Below are 15,160 nucleotides of genomic sequence, written 5' to 3'. Positions count from 1 at the left end.
TTGGCCGCAAGCTCGGCTCCCAGCACCCCCGGCCCTCAGCGTGCTCGCGCTCGCGCCGTCTCTCGCGTCCTCCCTCCCTCAGTTCTCCCTCGCGGTCCCCTCAGGTGTCTCCCACAGCGGCTGCTCCTGAGTGAGCGGTGGTGCTGGTGAAGTGGAGCAGGGGTCGCTTTTTAGGTTCTTTCGGAGCTGTAGTCTGTCACCGAACACATTGTTTTTTGCTCCTTCTTCCGCTTTTTCCGGCTGTCAGTTTGAATTGCCAGCGCGTCGCACCGATTGGAAGAACTAGAGTTCGCCCAAGTCGCGCATTGGCAGCTCTCCGGCCTTCCTCTGATGAGAGCTCTATGGCTTGGAGACCGTACGCCCCGCCCCAGTAACGGTGCCGAGATCAGATAGGCTTTATGATTGGCCAATCTTGGCTCCGCCTCCCATCTCATTGGTGGATTTTGGGAGGTTCGGGCCAACCCTCCTCCCGCCCTGGTGGAGTGGCAAGGCACGCCCTTTTACGTTTTTTATTGGAAGATGTTCTACAGTCCCCTCCTACTTCTGCTCTCTATTGGCTAAAATTCCCCGCCAACGCCCCTCCTCCCTACCCCAGTCCAATTGGTCATGGCTTTTCTCAAGAGTTTGTGTTTGGCAGTCGGTTCCATTTTAATACCGCCCATCAGTTCTACTTTAGGGTTCGACAGCCCTGGGAGGAGCTTACTCTGGGACCACGCCTCAGCAGTGTTAGTCACACCTCCAAGTTTCGTAGGCTCCTCCCCATGTCCCTGGTCTTGAGATCAGCTATTCTTATTGGCTGGATGCCCCATCGGTCGATAGAAAGCGGGCGGTGATTGGTAAAGGGGTGGGTTCAGCTTCCCGGCGGGGTCCTGCGGAGTTGGCGGAGGCTCCTCAGGGGACTGGGGGGCCGATCTGCGTAGAAGCGGGTGGTGGGGTAGAGAGGGGAGGAGAGCTCCGAGTGGGAAGTGGAGCCAGGGGCCCGAGACCCGTCGCGTCAGAGCCAGGTAAAGGCTCCTTCCCTCTCCTCTTCCTTCCCTACTTCCAGGCTTGATCACTGACCGAACAAACCCGGGCTGGGGCGGGAAGGAGAGGGCACGGATGCTGATCGCGGCATCGCCTTGGCTGTGCGGCGCGCCTGGAATCCCTCAGCCCACCCCCCCTCGGCCCCGACCCTCTCCAAATCTCCCAGTACAGCCCATAATACTTCTCAGGACTGCATGTCTCTCCGCCCATCACCGCACTGCCTGAAATTCTGTCCTGGCTTACTTATCGGAGCGCAGTCTGCATCCAGCCCCCTCCCCTTTTCTTCATCACACCGGCTGCCTGGGTCCACGTTGGGGCAGCCGTCATTGGCGTAGCCGGTGACCTTCGGCTGGCCTCTTCCCCTGTCTCCTAGCTCTGGCAGAAAGCCCAGGTCACGGACCAGGACTCAGAAGGATGGGTGTTCCACACAGCTTCCGGGGCTCTTTCCTTGTCCTACCCTCCTAGCCCACTCCGAAGGGCTCCTCTTCACCCACTCCGGTTCCCAGGCCCTCTTCTCGGTACCAGAGTTGCTAACATCCTTGTACTTCACGTAACATCCCAGCCCACCAAAGTCTCCCAACTGACCCTCACCCCCAAGACCATCCTCTCCTAGCCCTCTCCCGGCTTTCCAAACGTATGCAGCTCTAGTTATCTCCGGGATCCCGTGCAGCCTCAGGACCCCACCTCACAACTGCTTCCTCGCTTCCTGCCAGCCTGAACCACGCCGCCTCTACTCCTTCTCTGCCTCTCTCAGTGCGGCTCTTCCTCCGGCCCCGGGAAGTGGAAGATACTCGCGGAACCTCCTCCCGGCGCCCAGAGGGAGGAAAGGGGCGGCCAAGGAGGGAGGGTCCCCGCTGCGGCGAGACAGGGAACCAGACGCCGGCCTCCGCGCTCCCGCCTGTTTCCCTCCAGTCTTGACTAGGGAGGTATCTCCTCCAGCACCTCCTCGCAAAGATCTCTCCCCACCCCCAGACTGGGATTGGGTGCGGTATCTGGGATTCCTGGGCTTGGGTGACAAAAAAATGTTGGGGATGGCATTAAAGTCACTCTCGTCCCTGGTTTTGGGGGAGGCAACGGCTGCCTTCCGTCCCCCATCCCCCGATTTTCCCGGTTCCGACCCTCGCCTCTAACCGGTTTCCTGCTTCTGCAGACCACATTGTTTTCCTGGATATGTCCCGTGCGGAGCAGGCTTTTTCCTGCAGATCCCCCACCCCCCCAACATTTTGCTGCCAAGAGAAGCTAGTAACCAAAAACAAAACAACTGGGAGGAGGGGCGGGAAGGGAAGAAAAGTTGTGCCCGGGTGGCTTGTCCCTCTCCGGCTTTGATCCCTTTTGATGTCCAGGGAGGTGCTCCAGCCAGGGGTCAGGGGCCGAGTCGCGGGTAGGGCCAGAGGCCCCCCTTGGGTTGGCGGCTGCCCAGTGCTGGCGGAGCTCGGGAAACCGCCGAGGTGCCGCAGTCCCCGCCCGGGGCTCCGCGTTCCCGCCGCAGTCCCCGCCCGGAGCCCGCGCAGGCGGCTGCTCCAAAGTGTTTTCTTTCAGCCTTAAAACAAAATCCGGAGGGAGCTTCCTTCCTCCCCACCTCTCTGGGCCGGGCTCTGCTGGCCAGGCAGCGTTTGACCGAGATGAATGGGCCAAGGCCAGGCTCGGAGCGACATCCCCAACCCCACCCCCGCTGCGATTAGGATCTGCTCTTGGGTTGATCGCCCCCTCCCCCTTTTCCTGCATTTACAGGCAAGTGAACCGGAGCAAACGACTTCCGATCCAGTCCGCGCGGCTGCGGCTCCCGTTTGGGATTTGATTTGCAGCATCTTTGAGCCTGTACGACAAAAAACCGCGAAGCACGCCCAGCCCTCCCCCGGCACCCCGATACAAACCCACTCCCTCCCAGGGACATAGCTGGGCGCGTCCACACCCCCGCACCCCCACACCATGTTGTGCGGAAGGACTTCCACTCCCCGCCTGTGTCGTTGATGTCAGACCCCGGGCCAGGCTGCGGGCGCTGCCGTTCTCCAGGCTAATGCTGAAGCTGCGGCTCGGGCTTTAGCACAGGAACCAGTCGCCGCTGTACTCGGCCCCAGCACCCACCGTCTGCATGTGCCTGCCTTAGCCGCCTGCTCAGCCCGCGCTCCCCGGAGCGCTGGAGACCACCGCGGGGGGGCCCCTCCTGCCCTTGGGAGAATCGGTCTTGGAGGTATTGATTTTTTGGTTGGATTTTTCTCCTGGATCTATCAATTCACAATTCGAATTTGGAAGAAAGAAGGAAAACATGACGTCTCCAGCCAAATTCAAAAAGGATAAGGAAATCATAGCAGAGTACGATACTCAGGTCAAAGGTAAGGGCTTTGAAAAATGGCATAATGCATGTGCTCTATGGACTGGTGAGGCATGCATTTCCATCCTGATTTGCAGGCTGTTCATTTCTTTGGGTGGAGCAGGTGGGGGCAGGCTGACCCCAGAGGTGGTTTCATTAGATGGGTCCAAGCCTCCTGAGGATGGGTAGTGCCAGGGGCCACAGGCACTGGTAAGGAACTGGAGTGGGCTTTAGGAGTGCCTTTGTGGGTCTGGCCATTCTTTTGGCAGCCCTTTCCCCCAAGCTTGGACAGGGTGGGGGGAGGGGCAGGAGGTTCTTGGAGAGAAAAAGGTGGCAATTCGGCACTCACCTCCCCCTGTCTGGGTCGGGTTTCCTTAAAGGACAAGTGAAATCTGACAGGTGTTTGGACATTTAATTCAGAGGTTGAAGGGGAGTCCTGACAGAAATGCAACCTTGGGAAGGTGTACCATTTGGAGAGCCCTGGGAGAGGCGGGTTTTTTTCTAATGCCCTATATTAAAGCCTGAGATTTGTAATGGTACCCTGTACAAAAGTGCCTAATGTAGTGGGTGCACCTTGTACCTGCTCCATCCCTGGTCACCCTGCATACAGTTAGAGATCAGAGGACAAAAAGAATAAGGCCATCCACACCCGGTCTCCACCCTTACCTAAACGTGAATAGAGTTGGGGTGTTAGGGTTTCAGGGTGGTGCTGATTCTGGAAAATGGGGAGACATAATTTTTAAGCCCTTCTGTGTAGTTGACCTGTGCTCCAGAATATATGCTTTCGAAGCCCCATTTCCCCTCTCTGCAAAAATGTGAAGGGTAAAGCAAAATGTGGACCTGGAGAAACCAAGTGACCTGTCTCTTCATCTAGTGCACCACTGCCTGACTTGGCTGGTCCATCAGAGCCCCTACCCAAATAGCCTTTTCTTAACCAGCGCATTTCCCTTAGGAGGGGTTCCTGCCTGTGTAAGATATCTAGCATGTGTTTGTGCAAGGCACTGGCTCTTCCTGACCAGTCCCTAGAAGAGCCATGCCACTTCAGCCCATTGAGACCCTAGCTGGGGAGTGGGAGAGGTGGGTGGCCTTGAATGTTACACCACATGGTTGGAGCTCTGGGTTTTCCTTTGTTTCAGAGTACAGAGGGAGGGGCCCCTCCTTCTTTCCCTGCACTAATGCAAGGAGACCTTTCCTATCACAGAGGACTTGGGAAGGGCCATGTCTCCCCTCTAATGATTGCCTGGGTGGGGGTAGAGGTAGAGTGTGTAATGGGCAGCTGCCTTATCTCTTGGAAGGTTGGAAGGTAGTTTGAAGTCCCCATTGTGTCTGCAGGATCTTTTGTATGTCATCAGTTTGGTCAATGCTGAAGTGCCCTAAGGGACCTTCTATCCACTTGGCTGCAAATATTGGTAGGTTTATTACAGAGATGGGGGAGTTGACTGATTGATAGCTTCAGTTGGGCTGGGATTGAGAGAGGTGTGGTTGTGAGTTATAATTGAGGTCTTGGCCTCTTGTCACTGTTCATAATCTGGGCCTGTTTTTGTAAACAATAGGCCACTGGCCTCTGTCCTGTTCAGATGCACTTCATTCTGCTCTTGGAATCCCCCCTGCAGTTTTAGCCACATATGTCATTTTTTTTCTCTTTTTTCTTTTAATACATCCTATTCTTAACTGTTGCCATAGAGAGTGTTAATAACTTTGACTTTCCCAGATTTCTCTCCAGAAGCACACCATTTGACTAAGGTGCAAAGTGATTTTACATGCTTATTTTTTGGAAGGTTCAAGGAGATAGGTGTTAATAGAACATGCCAATTTCTTATTGGTAAAGGATTTCTCACGAGTGTCTCAAAATTAAGCACTTGGTATATTTACAAACATTGCTCATTGAGATGATGTAATGCAGTCAGCTATTTGGGGTTTCTCTTCAATCTTGCCACAAGCAGGAGACTGTTTTGCTTTGCTCCAATATTTTTCTATTGACACTATTCAGGGTCATAGAATTTTATAGGTGATTGAGCATTGATATCTTCCTCAGATAAGGTACCCGGTGAATGCTTAGGGAACTGATCTGAATGGTTTAATTCCTTATTTTATAGCTGAGGAGAGAATGGAGAACAGAAGAGGCTTGTCCAAGGTCACCTAGTAATGTGGTAGGAGATCTGAGCTAGAAAGAGGTTTGCTGATTTCCAATTCCCTATTCCGTGTCTTTACTATGAAACATTATCTAATCAGGGTGGGGAAAAAAATTCTGAAGGAGCCAAAATATGCCAATGAATAACAGTGATAATGATAATACTTTACATTTTGGGTGCTCACTATGTTTCATCCTGTCTGAAGTGCTTTACATGAAATGGTTTTGTTTAATCCTTACATTAGTCCAGGAAGTGGATATTATGGTCATCTTCCATTCAACACATGAGGAAACAGAGGCTCAGAAAGGATAATAGGCCCTTCCAAGGTCACACTGCTGGACTGTAGCTTTAATCATGAGCTATTTATTGAGTGCCTATTATGTGTTCCAGGAGAAGCCTATATAGCAGTGAAGGAGGAAGAATCCCAACTATAATGGGGCATACATTCTAGAACCTGTACTCTGGAAGAGCAAAGAATTTTTAGACAAAGAATCTGGATTCAGGGTTGACTCTGCCCCTTCCTATCTGGAAGCCCTTCTATCAGAATTATTGGTTTTAGCTCTATGTGTTCTGTGGGGCTCACATGCTGCCACAAAGAAATTTGCTGTAACAGCAAAGCAGTTTGGATTGGTGCTTAAGAGCACAGGTTTGAATCAAAGGGGTCAGGGTTTAAATTTCCATTCTGCCACTCATTGTATGATTTGTCTGAGACTCAGTTTCTTAATTTGGAAAGTAGGCAAAATGATAGGTATTTCCTAAGAGAGTTGTGGGCAGTCAGTGAGATGGTGTGTATTGATCACTTAGCACAGTATCTGGCCTGTGTTAGTGTTCAAGGGTTGTGTATCCTTCCCCTCTTCAGTAAGCCTTCCTTGCTGACTTGGGCTGGTTGGTAAGCCTGCATGTTGTATTCATTCTCAAAGCACCAGTCATTAAATAATAGGCAACGAATCTAGAAATGAAACTTGAATTCTAAATTCGTCTAGTAGTAACAGAAAACATTTCAAACTTGTAGACGTGAGTTTCCTTTTTTTTGCAAAATGAACAGGTAAACTGTCTAAGTGTTGGCTACTTGTTGTTCTGTATGTCCCTGCCCAGAGTCCTTGGTCTGCTGTTCAGTGAGGGATGGTTTGAATCAAGTAGTCTCTAAATGGACTTTGTGGGACTTTCTGTCTTGTGGTTTTTGCCTCCCCTGAAACCACCTGCTTTCATGTGTCCTGAAGAACTCTGAGACTGTAGCCCCAGTGCCACCCCAGTGTGGTTTTATGAGGGGTGCTTGTGTCTCTGGTCAGCCTGCCATGTAGCTGTCTTATTAAAAACCATCATTGTTTCTGGTTTGTGGGTGTTCAGATTCCTTTGAAAGTTCATGCCTCTCAATGTGAGACTGGAAAGCACTAATATATTTAGTCTTTCCACATAGTTTTTCCAGTTTACAAAGCATTTTCATATACATTAATCTCTGAATATACTTGAAAACTCTGGTCAGAGTCATGGTCATAATCTGGTGCCTTTGGCCTCTATCCTGTTAGCTTCTTTGCTGGTACTTATCAACAAAGGGTGAGGCATAGTACCAGACATCCTAGACTTTGTATTTGAATGAATTCACATCACTGCCTACAGTTCCAGGTATTATCCTTCCTTATTCAAGGTCCTTACTCCATACCTTGAGTTTTTGCAGTCTCCTAGAAAGCTTGAGATCAACAGTTAATGCAAAGATTCCAGGAGGAATAGTCTCTGTGGCACTGTGTGCTAAAGCTTCTCTCTCTCTCAATATCTTAGAACAGTGTGTGTGCAACACAGAACTGAGAAGTGAGTTTTTGTAATTTCCATCTGGAGCATTTTGATAGAAAAAGCATAGGCCTTTGCCTGGAACAGTTTAACCCTTTCAAGACCCTTTGGGAGGTGGAGATGAAATTTCAGACTCTAGTCATGTTGTGTGTGCACATGTGCTTGGAAATGCTGATTGCTCCTATTTAACAAGCTTGTTCCCCAGGGAGGTCTGAGCAGTTCCTCACTCATACCAGCAAAGGTCTTCTCCCGAAGCTTCTTTCCTCCCAGCCCCTGCCTCCCACTCCCCATGGGAGCTTTAAATATAATCAGTTTATGAAAAGCTGCACTAAAACATCTTGGAATCCCCATGCAGTTGCTATCATCTTCCTGCGAGATGGCTGAGGGCTCTTCTTCCCTTGTGCAGGGAACATAGAGACTCTATAGTGAGGTGAACTCCTGCAAAAAAAAAAAAAAAAAAAAAAAAAAAGGAAGCTCTGAGCAAAATACAAGCATTGCATCTCAGAGTAGCAAGACCCCAGAGAAGGTGGTAGGCTGGGATCCAGGGTATGCAGTGGGCTGTGCAAAGTAGTAATGGTTGGAAACCGTGTTCAGGGTAGTCCTTAGCTTTGCCAATTTCTGGTGTTCTTTGGGAAATGGGAACAGAAATTTCCGTCATTGGGTAGTTATGGCCTCATCTGTCTTGTGCCATACAGGTTGAAAGCTTAGACAAGCCCTGATCATTTCTTTGCTATCAAGTTCACAGACTGTGCAACCTGGTCCTGATGTATAGCCAGGTCTATCCCCTTTTAACATCAACTGGGGTTCAAACTCTGACTCTTAAAATTCTTGCGTCCGCTCTAGATAAACTGAGCTGTCCAGTGGCTCCTGTAGAGTTCTCTTTCTAGATAAAGGTTTCCTTCATGAGCATCATACTTCCTTCACACACGCTAGACCTCTGAGGACTACATTTGGAAAATGCTGTCACATTCAGGGGAAAAGTAATCAATATGTAGGTTTCTACTAGCCATAAAATTCAAGAGTACAGTTTTAATCTGGTGTCAGAATTGACCTTTCAGGGAATCTAGGGAAGTTACTTCTGCAGAGATTTGATCTAAAAATAAATAATGATAGCTCTTAAAAAGTTGTTTTCAAAAATGACAAAATAATACCTTTCAGAATAATGTACAGGAACTCACTTTTCTCTTTTTCTTTTTAATTGTGGTAAGATATACATAAGATTTACCATCTTAGCTATTCTGAACTGTACAGTTCAGTGACATTAAGTACAGTGACATTATTGTGCAACCATTATCATCATCCACAGAACTCTTTTCATCTTGCAAAATAGAAAGTGTACCTACTAAACAAGAACTTCTTTTCCTCCTGCCTTCACACCCTGGCAACCACCATTCTACTTTCTGAGGTAGTTCAGATAAATACTGTGCTGTGTAATATGACGTCCTTGAGGCTCATTCAAATTGTTGGTATATTAGGATTTTTTCCTTTTTAAGGCTGACTATTATTCTTTTGTGTGTATATACCACATTTTGTTTATCCAATCTTTAGTTGAGTTGCTTCCAGTACTTATTCTTACTCTTGGTATGAACATAGGTGTATTTCTTATTTTTATTTTTTTATTTTTTTATTTTTTTTTTTAAGAGAGAGTGATAGAGGAGAGAGAGAGAGAGAATTTTTTTAATATTTTATTATTTTAAATATTTTATTAATATTTTTTTAATATTTATTATTTTTTATTATTATTTTTATTATTCTTTGTTGGTACGTGGTGCTGAGGATCGAACCCGGGCCGCACGCATGCCAGGCAAGCGCGCTACCGCCTGAGCCACATCCCCAGCCCCGGTGTATTTCTATTTTTCAAAAATGTTCTTTATACTAACATTTTGTAAGCCTGTATATACATTTCTATATAACTATCCTGAAAATATTTCAGAGTTAGGTTTTAATATATGTATTCATATTTTCATACTATGAATATCTACTTATGTTCATGAGCATTGTGTATTACTAACATTATTGTTAATAATATAGTCATGCCTTTTAATAATTTCATTACTGATCTTTTACTGTAGTTTTAGTAACTTTATTGACATTTAATAAAAGTACATGTTTAAGGATACAATTTGATAACCTTTCACATATAGTATACACCTAGGAAACCATCACATCAAGATAGTGAAATAACCATTACCCCTAAATGTTTCTTCATTATAATGTAGTGCTAATAAATGAGTAGTACAGTAACCATGTTATGGAAAAAATATTAGCTTAACATGAAGTAAGTAAAAGGCAGGTATTCCTAAGTTTAACAAAGTAATAAATAAATAATGATCCAAGCTACCCAGATTGGTTCCTGGAAAACTTGTTTTACCTTAATGATAAAAGACAGCCTCTCAGGGAAGTTGGTTCATATTATGTCTCAGTCATTGCTGTTTTTAGAAGAGAACAAAATGGAAAGATCAAGAAAGGAAAAAAAAAGGTCTTGGCCATGTTAGGAGCTGACATGTGACAGTATCTATCTTCCTACAAACCTTGCTTGAACCAGTCCCCAGGGCATCACACCTCTTTAGAAAGGGTTACAAGTGAGCCAGATGATAAGGGGAAGGGCTGGGGATTCCCCTGGGAGATCTACCCAGAATGTTAGAAATATAGCTTATTTCCTCTAATAATTGATTCCCAATTGCCTGCTGAATAGAGACCAGGTATACAGGAGCTCTATCCTCCTTCTGGAGCAACCTATCATTTCAACCACTTTTCTCATTTTAGTTTAAGAGAACTGAAGGCCTATCTGGACTATTTGTTTGGGCTTATCATATACTAGGCATTATCCTAAGTACTTTATAAAGATTATTTTATGATCCTTACAGGAGAAATATAGTACTGCTATGGCATTTTGCTGAAGAAGAAAGTGAGGTGTAGAACCTTCAGAAACTTGCTGGGGTCTGCTCCTGGTGGAAATAGAATAGGAATTAGAACCTTGATAATCACCAAAGTCTGAGTTCTGAGTGCTGCTCACAGAATGCCCCTTTCTCCCTGCCCAGCCCAGCCCCATGTCTTACCTCATGAAAATTCAGCTATTCTGGGATACCTTCCTTTATCACTGTATTCTGAAGTTACCCTTCTCTTTATTTTACCCACATAGCTCCTTCCTTCCTTCCTTCCTTTTTTCCTTCCTTCCCTCCCTCCCTCCCTCCCTACTGGGGATTGAACCCAGAAGCACTCAACCACTGAGCTACATCCCCAGTCCTTTTCATATTTTATTTAGAGACATGGTCTTGCCGAGTTATTTAGAGCATTGGTAAGTTGCTGATGCTGGCTTTGAACTCACGATCTCCCTGCCTTAGCCTCTCCAGGCACTGGGATTACAGCCTTGTGCCACCGCACCATGCAAGCATTTTTTTAAAGTAGATCTCATGGCACTGATCTTTTACTGCCTCATGTTTGGAATATTTGTATTTCAGTCATCTCTCTTCCATGATGCTTCTGGTAGGAATGTTTTGAGGTACAGTGCAGTGCAAAGAATATAGATGTCAGAACAGCCCTGACTTGGGAGTCTTTTCATTATTATCTCCTCACTCGTTGACTTTGCTGAAATCATAAAATTTCTCTTCCAAGCATCCTCTTCTGTGACACAAAGATAACAAGACCTACCTTGCTGTTTATTGCAAATGTATTTAAAGGACTAGCTCAGTGAATGACAAATATTAAATGCAAAATAAATAGCTTATATTATGAGGTCCCTTCAGATGGGAAACATTTCCAGAATATTACTGTAGCTCTAATGCTGATTCTCAGTAATTATTTATTGACTATAATAACAAGTGAATAAGTAGATGACCTAGAAATAACTATTTCTTTTGGAAATAGTTTAATTTGATCATGACAATTTGACTTTGTACAGTATTACAAAGTGATTAAAAACAAACACTTTGTTTTGGTTATTCTGGGAAGTTCATAGCATGAAAGACTATATATATATATATATATATACACATATACATACACCTTAATTTCCCACCTACCCTGCTTATACCATCACAGACCTGGTTATCTTGCTATGTTGTGTTAAGCCGAGCTTCATGCTTTATTCATGCTGCGTACTCTCTCTTTGGAATGGGTCCTCTTCCTTGAACCTGGAAAATTTATTCATCCATTAAAGCCCAACTCAGATGCATTACTTCCTGAAAGCCCTCCCTGCTTTACTGCATATCCTGGCTCTCAGTACAGTGACCTACAGGATATCTCAGCATCTCCTCTTGCTTTCTGCACATGGCAATCAAGGTACCCATAGCATCTCCTTGGCAGTGTCCTTGTGCACTTTGTATTATTGCGGTCATCATGTTACGTTATAATTTCTTTGTTTACATCTCTTTATTTACAACTCACTGAGCATCTTTGGGAGAGAACTGTCTTATTCATTTCCATGTGTCCAGCTTCTAGCACAGAGTAAGCACTAAAATGTTTGTAAACATTCAAATGAACGGTTTTCTGAGTTAAGGTTGGATGTGACAGTCAGTGCCCTGCTGCCCCACTTCTGCAGTTATTTTTCTGTTAAAAAAAAAAAAGTCACTCCTTTGTTAATGTTACATGAAATTCAAACTAGATGAAACATCCTGTCATCAGTGTACAAGGGCAAGTATAAACTGTAAAGCACCATCCAGCTTCTCTACAAATGGGGCATGTTTCTCCTTATTCCTTACCTCCCCCATCCTCTTTCAAATCACTGCCCTAGAGCTATACTTGAGTTGATCAAATTTCTTCAATCACATCTCTTACCTTGGAAACCAAGAAAAATATTAACTTTGAAATTCCCAGGAGTTTAAAAGAGAAGTAAAGCTTTCTTTGTAATTGAAGCAGAACACATTCTACACTTATCCAGGATTTATTCCCCATTTTTAATAGATATTCACAATCTAAATTGGAGAAAGTTTAGATCGGTCTTGACCAGGAGTTAAAACACTGTTGATTTTAACAGGGGACTGTTGGGATGGGTTTGGTGAGAGCTATTACCTAGCCAGTAGCAACTATGTGATCTGGGTGAATGTGGAGGAAAGGTCCAAGGGGACAAACAGGAAAACTCTCCCCTCTGGTTTTTCAAGTCATTTGGTATTTGGTAGCCTTGACCTTATTTCTGATAGTGAATGAATAGTTCTGAATTATCATATACATTCTCAGGGAGGAGAAACAGCTGGGAATTGTGCAGCCTTCATTTTTTAGGATACCATAGATTACAGAGAGGCAGTATTTTGTTATTTTTTTTTAAATTTAAACATTTTCTTCTTTTACTAATCAGTGGACATGCTACCTGAAAAGCATTGTGAAAGTAGGAATCTTATCTTTGCTCTTTGAGTCTAGATCCTGTTTAGAATATGGCAGCGTCTGAATGCTCCCCCAGGAGATGACGACCTCGCCACCAGCTGTGGGTGACTGGGTGGCCAGAGCTCCACAGGAAGACAAAGCACAGAAAACAAAGGGAACCAAAAGCATGAGCTGGCCAAGAGGCGATGTGCCATGAGCTTTAAAAAATACATCCTGTTTCTGAAGAGATGGCAATAATTTCTCCAAATGCTGAAATCCTTTAGAGGTCTGTCCCCACCCCCCCGCCCTGTGTGTGTGTGTGTGTGTGTGTGTGTGTGTGTGTATAAAGGCATACTGGGCCAGATCTTGGCAGATGAGTAAGCTGCTCTGTGGGAGGCATCTTGTCTGAAGTACTTATTCTGGAGCAGTATTTCTTTTGGGCCAATGGGACATTTGTATGACAAATTGAACTCTATAGGATTCTGTACAGGTAGAATGGGAGATAGAGTGCTGGATTGGAAGGCAGAAAGTAGAATGGGAGATAGAGTGCTGGATTGGAAGGCAGAAAGTTGGGGTTCTAGTTTGGCTTTGACTATAATTTGAGTAATAACTCAATTAAGGTCTCAAAATTCCAAGTTTCTCATCTATAAAATGAGAACAGTTCTTGAATCTCATTAATGATGATTATGATGATGATGATGTCCAAGATTTTCAGAGGTCTAAGCTCTGTTTTAAGTGCTTTACATATATTAGCTCATGAATTTCCTGACAGCTCTAAGAGCTAGCTACTACTATTATCCCCATTTTACAGATGAAGCAAAATGAGGTTAAATAACTTGCTCCAAAGCACACAGATAGTAAGTGATGCTCTTACCAAGGATGATTGGATATATTTTTGGGGGACACTGGGGATTGACCTAGGGGCATTTTGCCACAGAGCTATATCCCCAGTTCTCCAGTCCTTTATTTTATTTTTTCATTTTGAGACAGGGTCTTGCTAAATTGCTGAGGCTGGCCTCGAATTGGCCATCCTCCTGAGTTGCTGGGAGTATGGGCATTTGCTGCCACCCCTGACTTTTGTGAAGCTCATAAAAGAATTCATTTGAAAGACTTTTACAATTGTGAAATGCTGTAGGTTTAGATGATTGTTGTCATTTCCTAGTCTCTTAATACAAAAAAGAGTTAATACAGTCTTCTAAATGTATTCCTAGTAACATTTGGTTAACCTACCCATGCCTTGTTTTTCTCATCTGGGAAATTAGGGATTAAATTAGAAAATTTCTAATATTCTCTCAGCTTTCCTTTTTCATGATTCTTGCTTATTTGAGATATTGAAGATGATGACGTTGTCCTTTGTAGGGCACACTCTTTGGTACAGAAACTGTTATGTTCTTGGAGTGACACTGTCTGCATGGGCTCCACACACATAGGATGAACCCCAGATGGTGGCAGAGTGGTGCTGGCCTGGAGAGCAGTTGAAGCGATATTTGGTTTGGTGTCATGATCTGATAGAAAGATTTGAGTCACAGAGAAATCCAAGGAATGGTTACTTGATTGGGGCTGGAGGTGGACTTGAGACTTGATCATTAGGACAGTGAATGCTTTAATCAGGATAAATATATTAAACCTTGGATTTCTAGTAAGCTCAGAGAGCTCAAGTGAGAAAATGCCCATGTCACTGGTTTGTGTGGTTTTCCTCACTCATCTCTGTTGTAGAAAATGGAATTTGTGTAATCCTTGGTATTAGAGACATTTATGTTGTGTTCAAAACTTGGATTTAAAAGGAAGTTTGAGTGATTGTCTCTAATGAAAATTAAAGAAATGAGGAAGTGGGAGGCAGGATTTTAATCCCTGACATCCGGGCTGGGACAAACTAGGGGGAGGTGATGTAGATGTGGAACCTGTTTAGAGTTGGCCTAGACATCTGGGCTGTGGGGGAAGTGACTTCAGCCCCTCCTAGGATGTAGGGATGGCCTCTTGCCTCTCATATCCTTCTTCATACGTTTGTCAACTAAGGAATTTCTCTGAGAATTTTGATGAAGTATGCTGTACTGTGGACTTGAAATGTTTTCATGTTTATGTTTGTTTTCTTTTCAGCTAATGAATAGGCTAAGTAACAGTCTGTTGTTTTAAAATGAGTACTATTAATAATAATGACAGCTCATATTTTTATCATTACAGCATTTGAAAAGTATCATTCTCAGGGAGGGAGGGTTGTAGGGTAATGGAGCACTAGCTACCTAATCTTGGACAAGCCAGTCCACCTTTGGGATTCTCAACTTCTCAGCTAAAAAGGGAAAAGATGGATTACTAGTTCTTTGCTTCATCATGTTTAGGACATATGACCAAAAAGTGGTTAGCATAATGTGAATTGCCACGTAGTCTTTTTAAAAAATTTTTTATTTTTTAATTTGTTCTACTTAGTTGCCACATAGTCTCCATGCTGATTGTTGTCCTGGGGAAAGGATGGAAACCAGAGAACAGATATTACAGGTTTTTTTAAACGCATTGCTCTGACTCCTGGTTTAAGGTTTCAACTTTAAGTGACATTAATAGGCTTTGTGTTTTTGGGCATCCTTGGAGCCAATTGTGCCATATCGCTTGATCTCTC

At 44.7% G+C, this 15,160-nt stretch overlaps 1 protein-coding gene across 4 annotated transcripts in view; it reads left to right on the top strand.

The window, feature by feature from the left end:
* The first annotated feature begins 840 nt into the window (after positions 1-840).
* Positions 841-15,160, top strand: part of SRGAP2 (SLIT-ROBO Rho GTPase activating protein 2) — a 249,968-nt gene continuing 235,648 nt past the window's right edge. For 3 of the 4 annotated variants that reach the window (XM_081299355.1, XM_081299354.1, XM_081299357.1), the window contains exons 1-2: positions 841-1,004; positions 2,755-3,356. In XM_081299355.1, the coding sequence (XP_081155481.1) occupies positions 3,290-3,356 (67 nt within the window). In that variant the 5' untranslated portion in view covers positions 841-1,004; positions 2,755-3,289. The remainder of the gene's footprint in view (positions 1,005-2,754; positions 3,357-15,160) is intronic. The other variant, XM_081299358.1, reaches the window with a different exon arrangement.

Source organism: Spermophilus citellus (assembly GCF_964194105.1).
Source record: "Spermophilus citellus genome assembly, chromosome: 6".
NCBI lineage: Eukaryota > Metazoa > Chordata > Mammalia > Rodentia > Sciuridae > Spermophilus > Spermophilus citellus.
This window is presented reverse-complemented; position numbering and strand designations above follow the sequence as displayed.